The sequence below is a fragment of the Bactrocera neohumeralis genome, unplaced genomic scaffold (assembly GCF_024586455.1).
Source record: "Bactrocera neohumeralis isolate Rockhampton unplaced genomic scaffold, APGP_CSIRO_Bneo_wtdbg2-racon-allhic-juicebox.fasta_v2 cluster09, whole genome shotgun sequence".
NCBI lineage: Eukaryota > Metazoa > Arthropoda > Insecta > Diptera > Tephritidae > Bactrocera > Bactrocera neohumeralis.
In genome coordinates, this window is record NW_026089622.1 from 24,897,786 (window position 1) to 24,916,932 (window position 19,147).

The 19,147-nt window shown below is 37.9% G+C and overlaps 2 protein-coding genes across 10 annotated transcripts in view; both read right to left on the bottom strand.

Moving 5' to 3' along the window:
- Positions 1–19,147, bottom strand: part of LOC126764053 (uncharacterized) — a 917,515-nt gene that overhangs the window by 657,351 nt on the left and 241,017 nt on the right. The window lies entirely within an intron of this gene.
- LOC126764082 (uncharacterized) lies at positions 12,817–15,845 on the bottom strand. Its single transcript, XM_050481869.1, has 3 exons — positions 14,712–15,845; positions 14,304–14,638; positions 12,817–14,242 (listed from the first exon to the last, which is right to left on the bottom strand). Exons 1-3 carry the CDS (start codon positions 14,881–14,883, stop codon positions 13,601–13,603), a joined length of 1,149 nt encoding a protein of 382 aa, XP_050337826.1. The 5' UTR covers positions 14,884–15,845; the 3' UTR covers positions 12,817–13,600.

Below are 19,147 nucleotides of genomic sequence, written 5' to 3' on the forward strand. Positions count from 1 at the left end.
AATATTTTGACGTGAAATTTAGCGTAGATATCACTAACAGTATTACCAACGTACAGAAAAAAGTACCGATTCGAAAAACACGCGGAGTATAAATTAAAAATTCACCTTTCAATTTGATCAAAGTAGTATTTTAGCAGAGTGCTTATACGCATATAAATTTTTCAATTAGATTTTTGATAGTTTTTAATATTCACTTTGTCTTACTTTCTTTGTCTAGCTTAATGTCTACAATTAACTTCTTAACTTTAAACTTCCAGCTACACTCTTTGTTTATCTCCTATTTCGTGTTCTTGTAATTTCACGTATGCTTTTGATTAACTACTTTACCTCAACTTCTTCTTATTAGAGTTTCCGTCTTCTCCGTCTTTAACTTATTTTTTTCGTTTTCGTTTGACTTTCTATCTTACTTTTCTTTCTTCAACTTCTTCTCGTCCTTGAATAGCTTTCTATCTTAATTCTCCTTCTTCTCCATATATTCCTCTCCTTTCAGCAAAATTTCAAATTACAACGGCTATGCTGTCGCTGCTTCTCTGCAGGTATGTTTCAACTAACAATAACTGCGACATTCTGCTCCAACCGCTACGTTCACTTTCGCACTTTCAATGCTTAATGCAGCTGCTCATTGAAAATTCGCGAAGAATACATTTTTTCTTGTACAGTTGCGATTCGTAGGTTGACGCCACTAAACACTTTTTCGATTAAGATACTAAAGATACTAAAACCGAGTATTTTCAGTTTGACGACCAGAAAACGACTGTCTGCTCGTCGACATATGCCCTACCGCCCGTTCGTCATAGTAATCTTCGTCCTAATGTTATTATATTCGTAAATAAGGCATGGCTAGGTAAGATGGCAGGTCAAAGATCGCACGTGGGCTGATAAATGTAGTCCTTTGTGAAGCCATTGAAAATAAGAACTCCTGTATTTGGACTTACAGATTGGCAAAACGCTTAGTAGCCAATACAAATTTGCAAAGGCGCTTAATTTCAACACCCGCCAGTTCGGTAGGATGTCTGAAGGTATGCGCTCCCAAGTGTCTAAGTCTTGACCTCCCAAACACGGGACAATCAAGAAGGAAGTACTGAGTTGTTTCTACTGCTTCTTCTCTTCGATCGATTTTACAGGACTTTTCCGAGACTTGGCGCATGGTGAATATCTGGTCTGTTACTGATTTTCCAGGCCTAAAGCCACACTGATAACGTCCAATCAGTTTGTACAGTGGGCTTTAATACGCTTGATGTAACCTTATATGTGATGTTGAAGAGGCTTACATCACGGTAGCTGGCACAGATTTTAGGGTCTCCTTTTTTGTGGATTGGAAAGAGCGCGCTTTAGGTCCAATAGTTGGCATGCTTTAGGCCAACCATACAACCATCATAAGTTACGTATTTTAATAGCTCGGCCGACAATCCATCGGCCCACCGCTTTGTTGTTCTTCAGACGAACAATTGTACGATTTCGTCCAATTTCACAATGTGACATATGAATATGAAAATAATAACACGTACATAATTTTGTCGTAATCGGTTAGTCGGGTCCGAAGAACGCCCATCGTCCGCTTTTCTAACTGGCTTCTGCAAACCTATCTAAGGTAAAAATTAATGTGTCTGACATATTTAGATATTGATTTATTGCGCTTTTAGTAGTTTTGAACAGTACCGTTATTCTGCGATTTCATCAATTTTTACAGTGTTGTTGTAGCTTTAGTAGTTGAGGGGATATGTACATAAAACTTTTTAGAGGGCGTAGCTACGCCCACTTTGCAAATTTTTTTGCTCACAAGCGCCCCTGGCTACTGCAATCCCTTGTACCAAATTACAACTTTATATCATAATTTAGTGATTAGTTATGGTACATTATGTGTTTTCTACCAACTCAAAATTTGTTGTACTAGGGAAGCCGCATACCAAGTTTCATTAACATATCTCAATTTTTACACAAGTTACAGCTTGCACGGACGGACGGATAGAAAGACAGTCAATAGGATTTCAACTTTTCTCGTCATCCTGATCATTTATAGATATGTGACCTTATGTATTATATTCAGGATGTAGTTACGTGCGGAGGATGGAGCCATGTGTAGAAGTTCACGCAAGTGAGGAAAGTTCTCTGATTGCCATTCACTTGGGAGTTGCCAGAAACGATTATTTTACATATGACTCAAGCAGCTCACGACTTCCGGTCTTTGGCCAAGTATCCTCTAGGTGGCCAAAGAACAGCCGTTTGAAGGCGAGTTAAAGTGAGAAATGAAAACATCCCCTCCACAGGGTTGTGCGCTGGGTTTGGGAACCGACACGTTAAAAAATCCCACAATGAACGGTGAAAAACAGCTTCGGAAGACAGGCCCCTCCTTTGATGACGATCATGGCAAATGAATTAAGAATTACAATTTGAGGGCATGCACCTGGAATGTTCGGTCTCTTAATTAGGAAGGTGTCGCTGCCCAGCTGGTTGACGTCCTCGTTAGAGTGAAGGCTTACATCACCGCCGTCCGAGATATGCGATGGACGGGACAAGGACTGAGGCGAGTAGGTCCTTGTTGAATGTAGTACAGTGGCCATATAAAGGAACGCAAGTGATCAAATATGCCTTCTATGAGCGCTTGAAGCGCACATATGATAGCTGTCTCCGTCAGGATATCAAAATTGTGCTTGGCGAATTTAACGCCAGGGTGGCCCAGTAAGGTATCTTTGGCATAAGAATCGGTAAATTCAGCCTCCACGATGAAACATCCCCAAACGGGTTTAGGCTGATCGACTTCGCCGGGGCCCGAAATCTATTGTACTAGATTCCAGCATAAGAAAATACATCAAGCTACCTGGCTGTCTCTGTATCGAAAAGCCACCACCCACAGCGATCATGTTGTGATAGACGGAAGAAACGTTTCCAGTGGTTTAGACGTGCATACGCGACTCGGACCACTATCTTGTTGCAGCCAAGATTCGCACCCGCCTCTGTGCAGCAAAATACGCACGTCAACAAACATAAGGATGGTTCGACGTACAACCGGTACCATTAGTTTTCGGAAAATGCAAAAGAACAGATGGTACGATGAGGAGTGCCGAGTCGCAGCGGAACGAAAACAGACTGCTTACCTCGCAACGTTACAATCGACCATAGCACGTGCGGGATGTAATCGATACCGAGAGTTGAAGAGGGGAGCAAAATGCATTTGTAGAGAAAAAAATAGAGAGATGGTTGAAAGGGGTAATGCTCGAAAATTCTACGAAAACATGCAATAATCCATTGGTATTTAAAATTGTGTTACAATAGGAAGTGGGTGTGGTTGTAGTAAGATTGCATCAACACTCGCACTGTGATGTAGCAGCTTTAAAATAATTGTATACTTTATTTGGTCGAAATCGATGGAGGCCATAACGGTATATGTAATTTCTCCTTAAAGTGGACAGTGCCACGCTCATTGTGGCACTTTGACCCCGGCTCCTATAAAGCTGTCTCACGCCTTATTGGAGCCGCATTTAGTAAGTGATTTTTTCCGATGATTTTATTAATACTTTTATTAATTCTCAACTTCTAGTGAACTGTGCATGATGAATCGCTTTTCAGGCGTTGAAAGACGAAAAAACTGGTGGATTACTCACTCAGTCATAATCTATTTCACTTAGTATTTGGTTGCAGTGCTTTTGTACTATTGCAAATACTTAGCAATTGTTACAGTTTTGAGGAAGAATCTGTTTAGAATTATGCGCATATATTCAAATAATTCCTACAAACATAAATTTGGACAAATGCTTATTATTTGAAATATAATTTTTGTATTTATGAGTTGTATGAAATTTCGAAGAAATGAAAGGTATCCTATGTCCTTACCCTGGTTCTAAGCTACCTTCGCACCAATTTTCAGCCAAATCAGTTCAGCCGTTCTTGAGTTATAAATGGTGTAACTAACACAACTATCTTTTATATATATATAGATTTCCAAGTCGGATTTACGTAAGTGAATAAAGATAATTTAATAAAGTAGCTGGTATTTTGCTTATTAACACACTATCCACAACATTGGTGATTCCGTCGTTCATACAATATACCGACGTTAAGGACTAATTGCCACAATGGTAACACGTTATTCGGTGTAAACCAAGTTATACCAAGTTATATTTCGGGAAAAAAGAGAATCTTTTATGACGGGTAGTGATTCTCTGCAAAATTTTCACTGTCTTTGCATTTGAGATCGAAGTTCTGGTACTTAATATTTGGTGGACACAAGGTCCAATTTATCGATTTTCCCAAAAGAGTGATCAAAAAGCAGACAAACAAGAACAATGCACCATAAATCAACACGAAAATTTCATGAGATTACAAATCCAAATGGAGTAACAATATGGATGAAACACAAGACTTTCCACTACATACGTACGTCGTTCACCACCCGATAAATCTGCACTTCACGAGTTTGATAACTTGATCAAACTGGGAATGGAATCGAATAGTCCATGGTCATAGCCACTACTCCGTACAGCTAAAAGCGCTGGAGGATGGCGATCATGTGGAGACTACCACAGTCTAAATTCAAGACAAATACCACGTACGCTGCCTTGAGGACTTTACCTCAACACTACAGTGTAAAAACATTTTTTCTACTATAAATTTTTTCTACTATAAATTTTTTCTACTATAAATTTGTTTAGCGCATTTAACCAAGACCCGGTCGCACCCAGAGACATTTCTAAAACAGACGTTATAACGCCTTTTGGACTATTTGAGTTTCCTTATATTACCTTTGGTCTAAGAAACGGCATCAAACGTTTCAAAGGTTCATCGATGAAAAACAGGAAATCTTCCATTCTTATTGGTACTGTCAGTCACATTTATGTCAAATTTCATGTCAAAATATTCATTAGTGTTTGAAATACGTGTCGTTTTGTGAGCTGCTAAAAGTGAGTTTTTCGTTTTTTGCGATGTCGAAATTTGTTGAGCAAAGAATTTGCATTAAATTTTGTTTATGGAATCAATTTTCTGCTGCGGATTCATTGACGATGGTGCAGAAAGCCTTTGGTGATTTTTACAAGTGGTATAGTGAGTTCCAAGCCGGCCGTGAACGTGTCGAAGGCGAAGAGCGTCCAGGGCGACCATCAACCTCAACCGACGAGGCCCACGTTCAACAAATCAAAGATTTGGTGTTGAAAAACCGTCGATTAACAATTAGAGACCTTGCTGATGAAGTTGGAATATCGAAAGGCGCAGCCAATACCATTTTGAAGGATGTTTTGGGACTCAAGCGCGTCAAATCTCGACTGGTACCGAAAACATTGAATTTTTTGGAAAAAAAGGAGTCGCGTTGAAGTGTGTGAAACGATGCTTTTCGACTACCAAGGAGTCCTGAAACGCTTTATAACTGACGATGAGACTTGGATCTATGCTTACGACAACGAAACAACCGATCAATCGAGCGAATATCGTGCCAAAAGAGAGCCGAGACCAAAAAATTCGCGCCAAAGTCGCTCAAAAATCAAGGTCATGTTGACTGTTTTCTTCGATTATCGTGGTGTTGTGCATTATGAACTCCTTCCAACCGGACAAACAGTCAACAAGGAATATTATTTGAAAGTTGTGCGTCGTTTGCGTAACGCTATCCGCCTAAAAAGGCCGGAATTGTGGAAAGACAATACTTGGTTTTTACACCACGATAATGCACCATCCCATACTGCCCTCGTAATTCGTGATCATTTCGCCAAAAACTCAACCGATATCGTTCCGCAACCACCGTATTCACCTGATCTGGCGCCGTGCGACTTCTGGCTGTTCACCAAGCTCAAAAGACCGCTCCGGGGACACCGTTTTTATACGATAGAGGAGATTCAAGCAGCAGCGAAGACGGAACTGAAGGCCATCCCGGAAAGTGACTACAACCAGTGTTTTGAAGATTGGAAAATCCGTTGGCATAAGTGCATTGCATCGGGAGGGGATTACTTTGAAGGGGATGAAATTGATTTGGAAGAATAAATAAAGAATTTTCAAAATAAATACAATGTCAACTTATTTTTTGGGCACAGTAGTATATCGACGATATCTTGGCAACTTCCACCAACGAGCGCTACTATTTGCAACATCTTGAGATATTATTTAAACGCATTCCAGATTATGGATTAGTAATTAATTCCACAAAATATAATTTTGGTCTAACCCAGGTGAAATTATTGACCCACATCGTCAACAAGGACGGCATAACGCCATCAGAAGATAAAGTTAATGCTATCCTACGAACTACACAAAGTTTAGCAACAGCACAGCAAAACGACACAGAATTGCTGAAATTTCTCTGCAATCCGTCAACATTACTATCATTGCAGAGAATAAAGATAGATGCCACCGAACCAGCTTTGTACTGTGATATAACTACTGAATCTTCACGTTCAAACGTCACAGTTTAACTCAGAAAACGTATGTTAGATTCTTTACATTCCCTGGCATATACCGGAATTAAGACATCGATTTGTTTGATCGTCGATAAACAAAGACTGCCGCACATGGGCATCAACGTCAATGTAACAAAATTCTACGACACGTATCAACACCCTCGCAACGATTCGACTACGTACTTATAGACTTGGTTTCTCTACCAACTTCTAAAGGATTTAATCAATGTTTAACTATAATCGATCGTTTTACTCGCTCACTGAATCACTCGGTAGAGTCTGCCACAACGAATAACATCCAATCAAAAACAACAACTGGAGTAAAACAATTTTAACTCATTATCACAGAACCTTGGCATCAAACAACTAAAGACTTCTCCATACCATCCGGAATCAAATGGGTTAGACGAACGTTTTCATCGCCAACTGAAATCTTCACTCCTTTGGAATCGGGAAACCTGGTTAGACGCTCTACCAGTTGCACTACTTGGTCTTCAAACAGCATGGAAAAAATACATGGGCACCCCGCCAGCCGAACTCGCTTATGGAGAACCAATATTGCCTATTACAGAACTTAAACAACCGTTTCAAAAATCTAACAACTTCAAAAATGTCAAAACATGGAAAGAGACCTTTTTTTTATTTTAAAGATCCAAACATCTATTTCCATGATTTGGGACGAAATAATCATATAGAAATCTCATTCTCATCGCCCTACGAAGAACCGTTTAAAGTTATCGCTCGTCTCGACAAACATTTCGCCATAGACTACCGTGGCAACCCAACCCAGTTTCAGTGGATAGACTAAAACCAATAAACGTAGCCAATAACGACGTAAACGAACTAAAATTCTTCACAGCAGCCGTGAAAACTCTTTTTGTTTTTTTTTGTTTTAGGCCGTAAGGAGGGTAGCCAGCATCAAGCTATTTGGCTCGTGTTCTATTGGGAGTCCGCGTCCATGTCTCTTTTTTTACCGCGTAGAACATGTTCCACGTACGAGGCAATTATTTTCCAGTTTTCGCTGCTAGATATCATTTTTTCTAAGACTTAGTTCTCCGAGTTTGTTTTGTACAGTCCTTCGTGTTTCTTTCCACCGGTGGCACTTGAAATGGTATGGTTTGCATCGTCTAGTGGTTCGTCTCCATAAATACATGCTGTACTCTCTGCTTTTCCCATGTTGTATAGGTATTTTCGGAAATACCCATGACCGGACAGCATCTGTGTTATATAGTAATTTACCTCGCCGTGTTTTCTACTGTGCCACTTCTCTATTTCTTGAATCAGTTTTGCGGTCCATCTTCCTTTGCTCTCCCTTGTCCACCGATCTTGCCAGAGTTCAAGAGTTTGCTTCCTCGCCTGTTGTCTTGTGGCCATGTGTATTTCTATTCCATCTTTCTTCCATAGCCAGAGTTGTCTTCTCTCCTTTGCGAGAAGGTTTATTGGGATGACGCCGCTTATCACTAGCACTGCGGATTCGGATACAGTGCGGTACGCCGAGGGGACTCTCAGGCCTGCTGTTCTCTGCACTTTAGCAAGCACTTTTCGTCTATGTTGTGTATCGGCCCATATTTCGCTACCGTATAGTAGCACTGACGGTGTTGTGTCCATAAGTAATTTCCTTCTACTTGCAAAGGGGCCTCCGTTGTTTGTCATGAGTCTTGATAACGCCATGGTTATATTTGCTGACTTTTTTGCAGCATGTTGGATTTGTGCCCAGTACGTCAATTTGTTGTCCATTCTTATTCCTAAGTATTTTAAGGTTTTCGTCGTTTTAATAGTTTCTGAATGGACTTGCATGTTTACCTCCAGCGGGATATGTTTCCTAGTGAGCAGGATCAGTTCTGTTTTTTCAGCAGCTAGGCTGAGGCCGTGTGAGTTCAACCATGTCTGTGTTCGTATCATAACTTGTGTCAGTCGACGCCTGGCCATGTCGGTATTACGTGCGGTTATGACGGCGGCGATATCGTCTGCGTAGCCAACGAGGTAGCAATCGTCAGGCATTTCAACGTTTAAAATTTCTTCGTAGCTGGCATTTCATAGATCTGGTCCAAGTATTTATGGTTGGCGAATCCTTCGGACACCAGCGTGATATCAGGGGTTGTGTCGTTGCATCCTGGTCTTCTGACTGTGATGTGAGATCCTCTATTGGCGACGATAAGACCTAATCTAGCCGCCATGTCGAGAATTTTCTGGCCCCTTGAGTTTGTAGTCGGTGTGCCCCATTCCATGGCCTTGGCGTTGAAGTCTCCGGCTATGATTAAGTGACGGTTTCTTTGTCGTGCAGCATCCTCTATAGCGTCGAGCTTTGCTTGGATGTCTGTGATAGGGTCGCTCGGTGTAAGATAGCAGCTAATTATCGTAATGCTTTTGTTTTTTATCCAGGCAAATCCATTTCCTCTCCCCCTGTTTGTTTTTTTGAAACTACTCCTTTCCGTTAGCCATATTGCCGCTGTTGCTGTGGTGTCTTCTAGCCATGTTCCATCTTGCGCTATTTTGTATTGCTCGCTAATGATTGCTACGTCGTTTCCGAGTTGCTTCTGTGCATGTTACACTGTAAGATCTTCATGTTCTTGTTCTTTCCCTATACGACTCACACGACCGAGACCCTGGGATGTGATCTGTTTGGGTATACTTATGTTCTACGCAGAGGCAACAGCACGGTAAGTTTTTGCAGTCTTTCAGCTTGTGCCAGGGTTTCCCACATCTTATACATAATCCTTGTCCTTTTCTGTCGGAGCCTTTGCATTCCCATTGTAAATGGCCGAAGTCGAAGCATCTGTAGCATTTTTTAACTTCCTTCATAAGTTTTATCCTGCAGCTGATCCATCCTATTTTTATATGTCCTTCTTTTAGTACCCTGTTTGCGCTATCGGCTGTCAACGTCACAAATGCGCGTATTTGTTCCCGAGTATTTGCGGCGCTGGTCCTCACTGTGATTTCTTCATCTGCTTGCTCTAGCAGACGTCTTACGGAGGTCGCGATTTCTGCTGCGGTGGATAAAGAGTCGAGGTCTCGGATCTCAATTGTGGCTTTCTGCTTTAGCTCGCTTACAGAAGCTATACCACGTAGGTTGCTTGTGAGAGCATTTCGGAGCTCTGGTTTCCGAGAAAACTCATAACACTTCCTTTGGAGTTAGGATTAGTAATAAGACTAGTTATATTCCATATTAATGTATAAAATTTAAAATTCTTCTTAAGAACTTTAAATTGTTTTCAGAAATGGAGTGGTGTAGCGATTAACATCACTTTGAATTGTAATAGATCAACTTATAAACTACTCGGAGAATTGTAATTAACTGCTTTCATCTGGTAACACTGTATTCAGTAACAAAAATATTTAATCCTGTTACAATCTCAGTGACCTCATATGAGCTTCTCTAATTCGTCCTATTGCGTTTGATCATCGGACGAGACCACACGTCTTCTATCGCGCACAATATAAAACATTTATATTCGTATTTATATTATATTTGTAAGTTGGATTTAGTCGCAAGTGAATAAGGCTAATTTAATCAAGCAGCTAGTTACACATAAATATATAACCTTTCATTATTTTTAGATGATACAACAGTTAGGTGAATTAAACTATTATACTCTGTAGCAATATGCCACAAGGGTTTAAGAGTCAACCGAACTTATATCAATATTATAGGAATATGACGTTTATACCAAGATCAAGACCAAACTTGATTCATATTCAACTCCAAACCAATCAATTTTGAAATTTAGTACTATTACCAGTGGCTAAATGAGATTAGACTCTCTAAAGCCCCCACTTCAACGCAGCTGTACACAAAATCACAACACTAACATATTTTAATACACAACACCAGCAGAACCCACACGAGAACACCGCACATTCGTTCCACATCAATAAAACCCACACGCAGTGCACCCCACATCCGCACATGCAAACACACACCACAATGTATACCACCCTATATACCACCCAACAAAAAGGATAGTTAACTCCACACAGCAGCTCTGTCTAACGTCGTTAGACTACACAGTTACGCTGCTATCTCCAGATTCCTTAATGAAATTATTATATTCAACTTAACCACATTTGTTAAGCAAAATGCCTTTTTAAATAAACCCACAATTGAAGAAAAAAGAAACCAAGCGTTTAAGTTAAAAAGAAAATTTGAACGTTTGGCAAGTGGTAAGTGGCGAAAAAATGAAGTGAGTAAAGAACTTAGCATTGGTCCTTCCAGCCACAAAACCAGACACTGTTGAGAAATACAAAAAAACAAGTAAGAAAGGTGCAACTGAACATTTTATACTTTTGTAACTTGCAAGAATAAAAACCAGAGAAATACTTTAAGGTGTAAAACAAATCATATAGAGTAAAGTCTAGGCCAGGCCTAAAAAAACGTTCTCTTATTTCACTAGGATAACTCACATATTGGACGATATATGCGGTCCAAAGTCATCCCGAAATTTTAAAATTTTATTATACGTTTATATTAGGCTAAGGGAAGTATTTGTCCGATCCAACCTTTTTTTGACATACACACGTACCATTGTCAGGGAAGTACTATCCCTGATATATACAAAGCTAACATTCTACTGTCCCAAGAAGTTGGAACAGAAAAAAGTGGTGTTCCTTCCTAAGCCAGGGCCCGAATCGCGGCATTCGTGATCGAGCGAGCTATTGTATTGAAACAAATTTCATGACGTTTCGAGTAGCCGGATCGCCGCACTCGATACGAAGCGAATCTAAATTAGCTCACTGTAACAGCCCTGGCCTCTCTACAAATGGCATTTACGAAGTGTCAAATTGTGAAATCAAAACAAAGAAAGTTGTTGAAGCCGTGCTATATTTTTTTATAAAGGTGAAATACTATTGTTTTTCTCAAAAGTGATGCATCCAATAATTGTTTTATATTCGTCTTCGGAATCTGAGGAAGAAAACGTGCAGCAAGTCATAAGGAACCGAATGCGAGACAAAAGCAATCCCTTGGCATCGCCGGAGGCAGCGTAAGGAATTAGAATTGTGTACAAATTAATTTCAATTGCCTACATGTTTATATTTACAGCTTCAGGAAACGGTTCAGACTCTCTAAAAGTGCATTTAACTACGTATTGGCTGAACTCAAATTTGAAGGGCATTTGTCAAATACAGTGGCACCAATGATTCAACTGGGAGCGACTTTGTCCCTTTTGGCCAGTGGTGGCTACCAGCACTTGGTGGGAAATGACTTTTTGATAGGAATATGTCAAAGCAATATTTGCAAAATAATAAAAAATGTAATCAGCGAAATGAAAACAAAGTTGTGCCCCCAATTTATTAAATTCGTGCCCGACAATCTTTCGGAATGCACGAAATCGTTTGTTGAAAAATACAAAATTCCTGAAATGTACGAGAAGGAAAATGTGACAACCCCGCAAATATAAGTATTAAAAAATATTATAATTAAATAGACAACATAGTTTATTTGTCGAATTTCAAGTCTATAAATTTTTCAAAGAAAATATTCAATATTCTTCTGATTTTTGTGTACAGTCAATCCCGGTTAAGTAGTATTCCGCTTAAATGAAAATCAAATCCCTCCCTCATCACTCTTAACAGCCTATACTATATCTTGCTGCATCTCACGGTTTGTTTTTTGAAACATATAGAAGTTATTGTTTTAAGTACGACTCGTTTAAGTATCCGCGGTCGCTTATGTACCATATTATATTTTTATTTTTAACAACCCACAAAATTCTGTATTTTTGAATGTGGCACATAACCAGTATTGACTGTATTTGTCAAGGAATGTGAAAAATATTTTGTAATTCTGAAATATTTTTACGCAGCTGCGTCGATATGTATGCAAGCTCACGCACAAACATACATATTTACGCTGGTTTGTAGGCGGAGCTGTACAGCGGCAAGGGAAGCGGTGACAATCGTTTGATTTTTTTCGGTACAGCTCGGATTTTCTACCAACAACACATCGACTTTTTGACAAAACGTGAAGTTCAGCCATTGGTTGTCCGTGACAACGGAGTTTATGTATGAAACAATGGGTGTATATATTTACACATAAAGTTGTGTGTAGACAAATTTACAAACATGCGAATGATTCTTTCAAATTTGTTTACATGTACACATAATTATATGCATATCAAAAAAAATTTTATGATTACGGGTATGGTTTTTAAAAATCTATTCATATGTACACATAATTATATCCATATGCGAATATGTGCGCCGGCTTGGTCTTCAAAATGTTATCAAAACCTCTAATGCCCAATATATACATTAGACCTGTCCTTAAAATTCAAAATGTATTTTATGTTTACAGAATGGGTTATTTTTTTTCCTTTTTATGTAAAAATGTTTAAAAAAAAATTTGGGGACAATCGGATGATGGGAAGACGGCGCGGAAACGTTTTAAAATTAAAAATTGCCTTCCTATAGGAAAAAACAAGTTTTATGTATTCAGGTATCAATTTTTCTTTTAGTGTATTATTTTTCTCCAATTTTTTGCATTATATTAACTTAAAACTACTACTTAAAGGAAATATTTTTATTCATATCAATTTATTTAATACATCTAGAAATATTAAAACTTAAATTAATTCCGATTTTTTATAGGACTTATATTTTTTTTGTATTCTTCAACAACTTGAAGGAGGAACTGTTTTTCTTCTTCTTTATTTGTAAGAATAGTATTGAAATCCTTTATAAATTTAATACCTCTTTCCGCTGTATCATTAGTAACAAGCAATTTGTGGCTTATTGTGCGACCATTTTGGAATTCCTCGTTTGTTTCCCAAGACTCTGGATCCAAATACAAAAAGTTGGTTGACAACTTGTACTTCATAAAAAATGTTAAAGTTCTTTTGGATACAAATTCGCTTAAATCCGAATTGCCTAAGTCACTTAATTTTTTTATTTTGCGATTGTTTTGTAGTTTAATAGTTGGCTCTTCTGATTTTAAATTTTTTACCATTTTTTTCTTAACATCTACAGAAACATTGAAATCAAAGAAAGCCATTGCGACGTTTTCCTCTGACAAATACCACATGTGTTGTTGCATTTTTCTCAGCAATTCCGAAGAAATACTTGGGTTCACTTTTTCATAACTAATACATTCTTTTACAAAGTTTAAATCATGCAGGGGAGAGGTAATTGCATTAGAGCATTTGTACCAAGCTTTTATATATAAACGTACTAAAAAAACGCAAATGTGACTTAAACCTTTTAATTCAGCTTTACTCAAGTGAAATTGATCACGAAAAAGAAATATTTTCAAGGAATATATCCCCTTTGACATCCAACGTGCATGTAAGTACTAGACGTAAAAATTCTTCGTAGTCAGCACGAACAAAAGTGTTTTGTAATTGTGAATGACAAAATTGTTTGATGTCATTGCAGATGCCATCACTTATATGAGATTTTATATCTTCACAGTCGAGCCCACTCTTAAATGATGAAGTGTCAATATTTGGCCAGGCTTTGGCAAATCTCTCGAAAATTGAGACTTCGGGTGCTTGAGTCACTTTGAAATGCAGGTCAAATACACTACGTAAGTATATTTCTAGAATGTGGTGACGGCATGGTAACGTCAACAAATTTCTTCCTAACATGCGTTGCAATTGAGCGCATGCTCCATTCGTTGGACCAGTATTAGTGGACGTGGTGTCAAAAGACATGCCTTCTACGCGATCTAAAATATTCCATTTACTAAGTGTATCAAAAACGGCTGTAGCTATATTTTCACCAGTGGCAGATATAAGTTTTGGAGCGCCTAGAAATTTGGATTCGCCATTATAACTAACAAGCACTGCAATTCGCTCAACTTTTATTTTTCCAATTAGATCTGGCAATACTTTACCATCCCAGTGGACGACCATTGCTTGTGTATCACTTAGCTAGAATAGAATATTATTAGTATTTAAATAACCTATACGTATATTTTCAATCATGGTATACTTTGTCAATAAAACTCTCTTGAATCCTCTGTGTTTCTTTTCTGCGATGCTCTTCCCTCAGTCTATGGAGAGTAGAACGATTGACTACCAAGTCGCTAGTGCAATGGCCCAATGCTTCTGCAGTCGCCATCAGAATGTGCATCGCCTTTCCATCGCTTACTTTGGCGCTATCAAGTGCTGAAAGCAATCGCGGTGTGATAAAATGTTTTCTTCCCCTGTTAATACAAGTTGAAGCAGTTTGTTTTGTATTTTTTTTCACATTGGTTTCCGCTACTTCAGGCTCACTGTCACCAATATCTTCTTCATAGTCCATACCAAAATCGTCTTCGAGTTCGACTACACAATATCATTTTAAAATTGACCATTACCACTATAAATTACAAAAATTAATTTCATTTGATAAACTTACGATTCACTTCCGACATTTGTTGATGTTTCCTTTTTCTAGACATTTCTTTCTCAATGCGGTGATCTGCTCTGTTTTGTCGCCGATACAATACCATGTCAACACCGGCCATGCTACCAGGGCGACCTTTTTGCCTTTGTAGAATCAAAAATTCCTTGTCTTCGCTAATACGCATGTTTTGTAAGGCATCTCTATGAGCAATGTCAAACAAATTATCCAATTCTGCAGAAAAGTCTTCAACAATTTTTTTCTGAGCATCAGATCTCTTATTTGGTACGGTTTTTTGAATCTTCTGCCATAATTTGTACAGAGATTCTAATTTATCGACACACCCAGCTACATCTTTTGTCGGAATTCGAGCTTGTTGCCAAAATATTAATACAGCATTTATTGTTCATTTTGCACTTTCTCTCAATTGCCGATACACAAATCTAATGTTATAAAATAGTAATTGCAGTATTTGTTTGTTCGATGGTAGTTTAGCACCTGTTATCTGATGAGAAATTCTTCCAATTAGTTCAATATTCACAACTTGTTCAGAACGTTGTCGTGTTTGTATACATATGTAATGTACTCGTAGTTGCTGGTAATTCACTCATTTCTTTTTTTTATTAAATAATCACAATTTCGCACAAATTAACACATCTGATTTCAAATGCCAAACAACTGAGAGTGACAATTATTGAAAAAAGAACGCAGTCCATTTACTGTTTTATTTCGCTGCCCAAAAATACCATTACCAAAGTCTGCAGTCGTTCGTTTTTTATTTTTGCAAATATTGCTGGTTCATGTTGCAAAAATAAAGCAATCGACAGTTACGACGATGGTGCGATAAAAAAAATACTATTTACCGTTTTTTCACTCGAAATAAGAACAAAATATTCTTAAAATTATTCTTTATATCGTGCTAGTTGAGACATATTAAAGCATACATATTCATTTAATAAATACACTAAAAGAAATTGATACTTGAATACATAAAACTTGTTTTTTTCCTATAGGAAGGCAATTTTTAATTTTAAAACATTTCCGCGCCGTCTTCCCATCATCCGATTGTCCCCAAATTTTTTTTTAAACATTTTTACATAAAAAGGAAAGAAATTAGCCCATTCTGTTAACTTAAAACACTATTTCAAAAATCTCCATATAACGTAGAACACCTCTAATATACATATACATATGTATGTATATTGATTTAGGTAAAATAATGGAATTTATCATTAAATAGGTCGAAGTGCACATACATACATACATATATACCAATGAGCTTTGTATTCAAATATATGGAGAATATACATATGTACATATATAAATGATATAGTAAATATGCGAATCTGTAAGCGTACATTGAAATTAGCATCATTTTTCTTATTTAACACTGAAAATGCTCAGTTCTGCTATTTTCGACGCTCCTGTTAAATATTGGTGAAATCCGCTTATAGAAAAGAGTACCCCTCCTTTTGCGGTGAAATCCACTAATAGAAAAGAGTACCCCTCCAAAAAATTAAATATCGTAAGTTTGGCAACGCGGTGAACCTTCTCTATATTAAACGTTCTCTGTAAAAGGGTTTTAACGATTGATAATGATGATGAGGAGGATGACTTGGAAGTTGCTGATTCTGTGTTGATCGACATGTTAGAAAACTCAGAACTTGCAAACTCATTTGTTAGAGGAACAGTGCGAAATGTCAATAGAACCGTCCTCATCACAACCTGAAACGTATGTCAGCGGCTTACGAAAAGTGAAACCTACACCGTCTTCAGTGCCACCGCCACTGTTACGTAAGGAATCACATTTTACGTGGGTAGAAGATAACTCGGACGGATTGATCCCCGTTTCCCCTTCACGAAATTTTGAAGACTGTAAGGTTAAGCCTCAACTTGAAAGTTTTTTGACGATGAACTCATAGAGTACATTATAAACGAATCGCGAAGATATGCAATTTTTCTTGGTAAACCAAATCCTCAAATTACCAGTGCGGAGCTTAAAGTTTTCATAGCCATCTTGTTAGTCAGTGGATACAATGGTCGAAGTACGTTCAGGTGATTTTGGAGCGTTGACAATGACATGCGCAATGAGATGGTATACTTAGCTATGCGTAGAAATCGATTCGAGGAAATTTTGAGATTCTTACACTTTGAAGATACTTAGTTGTAAAAAAATAACTTACGGAGATAAGATGTGGAAACTGCGGTCCTTAACCGACCACTTAAAATCAAATATGCTGAAGTATTTCCATGCGGAACAACAGCTTTCATTTGACGAGAGCATGATATCATATTTTGGGCGTCACGGATGCAAGCAATTCATCAAAGGAAAACCATTACGGTTCGGTTATAAAGTTTGGTCCTTGTGTACGATATTGGGATATTTAGTTAATTTTGAAATTTATCAAGGAAATAATCCTCGTGCCAATAGTACCTACGAGCAAACATTTGGAAAATGCGCAGCTCCACTGCTGAATATGATAGACGATTTTACACCAGCGGTTCAGAATCTACCATTTTCCTTCTATTTTGACAATTTTTTCACCACTGTTCCTCTGTTAGTTTACTTGAAAGCTCGAGGATATACCGCAACAGGTACGATCCGGGAAAATCGGCTGCCAAAAAGTTGCCCGATTGAACATAAAAAAATATTGAAAAATGAGGAGCGTGGTCATATTGAGTTTACAAAATTGAAAGAAGCTAATATTTTTCTCACGAAATGGAATGATAACGCAGTTGTTATCATCGCTTCGACTACGTATGGCGCAAACCCGGTAACAAATGCAGTTCGATACTCACAGAAGCAAAAAAAAATTTATTGATGTTCCACGGCCATTAGTTATCAGGGATTACAATAAATATATGAGCGGCGTAGATCGTATGGATCAGAATGTGGGCTTGTATCGAATAGGTATAAGAGGAAGAAAATGGTCGAATAGTATCTTTACGTGGCTAGTTGACGTAATAGCCGGCTGCTACACAGATCAGTCTACCCAGAAATACCTCAGCTCGAGTTTCGGCGACAAATAGCCATTTACTCTTGTAAACACTTTGGTGACCGCCCCAAATCAAAGGGTCCTCGAAAAAGGTCTTTGGAAGGAACAGCAGAGGAGACATTGAGACATGATAGGCTCAATCATTTCGTTCGTCCATGCGAAAAAAGAAGACGTTGTGCCGCCGATTTGTGCGTTTCTGTTGGTAGAACCGAGTACTCGAAATGTAACGTTGGGATTTGCGTAAAATGTTTTGAGAAATATAATATGCCATCATAATTATTAAATACAATACGGTATAAAATATTTTATAAAAAATAGTTTTTAATGTATATTATATTAATAAAAAAAAGTTTTCAATATATACTTAAATAACTGTTTAAATCATTTTCTTTAAATTCACACTTGTTTAGTTGAAATATGTATGTGGGATAAATCTTTGTTTTACTTCAAATAAAAACATGAGAAAAATTACCTTATATCATACCCAGTGTGACCATGTGGTCACAGCTCAAAAGTCGGTTTAGGAATGATGCCTTAAATTAAGGATGGTACGTAAGTGATCATTGAACCTATAAAAGTCATTTCTTTAAATATTTCAGAAATCCCAGACAATAAAAGTACCAGGAGGATTCGAGTGAAGTTTGTCGCGAAGTTTGTAACACCCAGAAGGAAGCGTCGGAGACCTATAAAGTATATATATAAATGATCAGTATGTTGAGCTGAGTCGATTTAGCCATGTCCGTCTGTCTGTCTGTCTGTCTGTCCGTCCGTCTGTATATATACGAGCTAGTCCCTCAGTTTTAAAGATATCGTTTTGAAATTTTGCAAACGTCATTTTCTCTTTAAGAAGCTGCTCATTTGTCGGAACTGCCGATATCGGACCACTATAACATATAGCTGCCATACAAACTGAACGATCGGGATCAAGTACTTATATGGAAAACTTTTGCATTTGACAAGATATATTCACGAAATTTGGTATAGATTATTTTCTATGACAACAACGTAATCTCCGAAGAAATTGTTCAGATCGGCTGACTATAGCATATAGCTGCCATACAAACTGAACGATCGGGATCAAGTTCTTGTATGGAAAACTTTTGCATTTGAAAAGATATGTTCACGAAATTTGGTATAGATTATTTTCTAAGGCAACAATGTAATCTCCGAAGAAATTGTTCAGATCGGTCGACTATAGCATATAGCTGCCATACAAACTGAACGATCGGGATCAAGTACTTGTATGGAAATTTTTTGCATTTGACAAGATATGTTCACGAAATTTGGTACAGATTATTTTCTAAGACAACAATGTACTCTCCGAAGAAATTCTTCAGATCGGCTAACTATAGGATATAGCTGCCATACAAACTGAACGATCGGGATCAAGTACTTGTATGGAAAACTTTTGCATTTGACAAGATATGTTCACGAAATTTGGTATAGATTATTTTC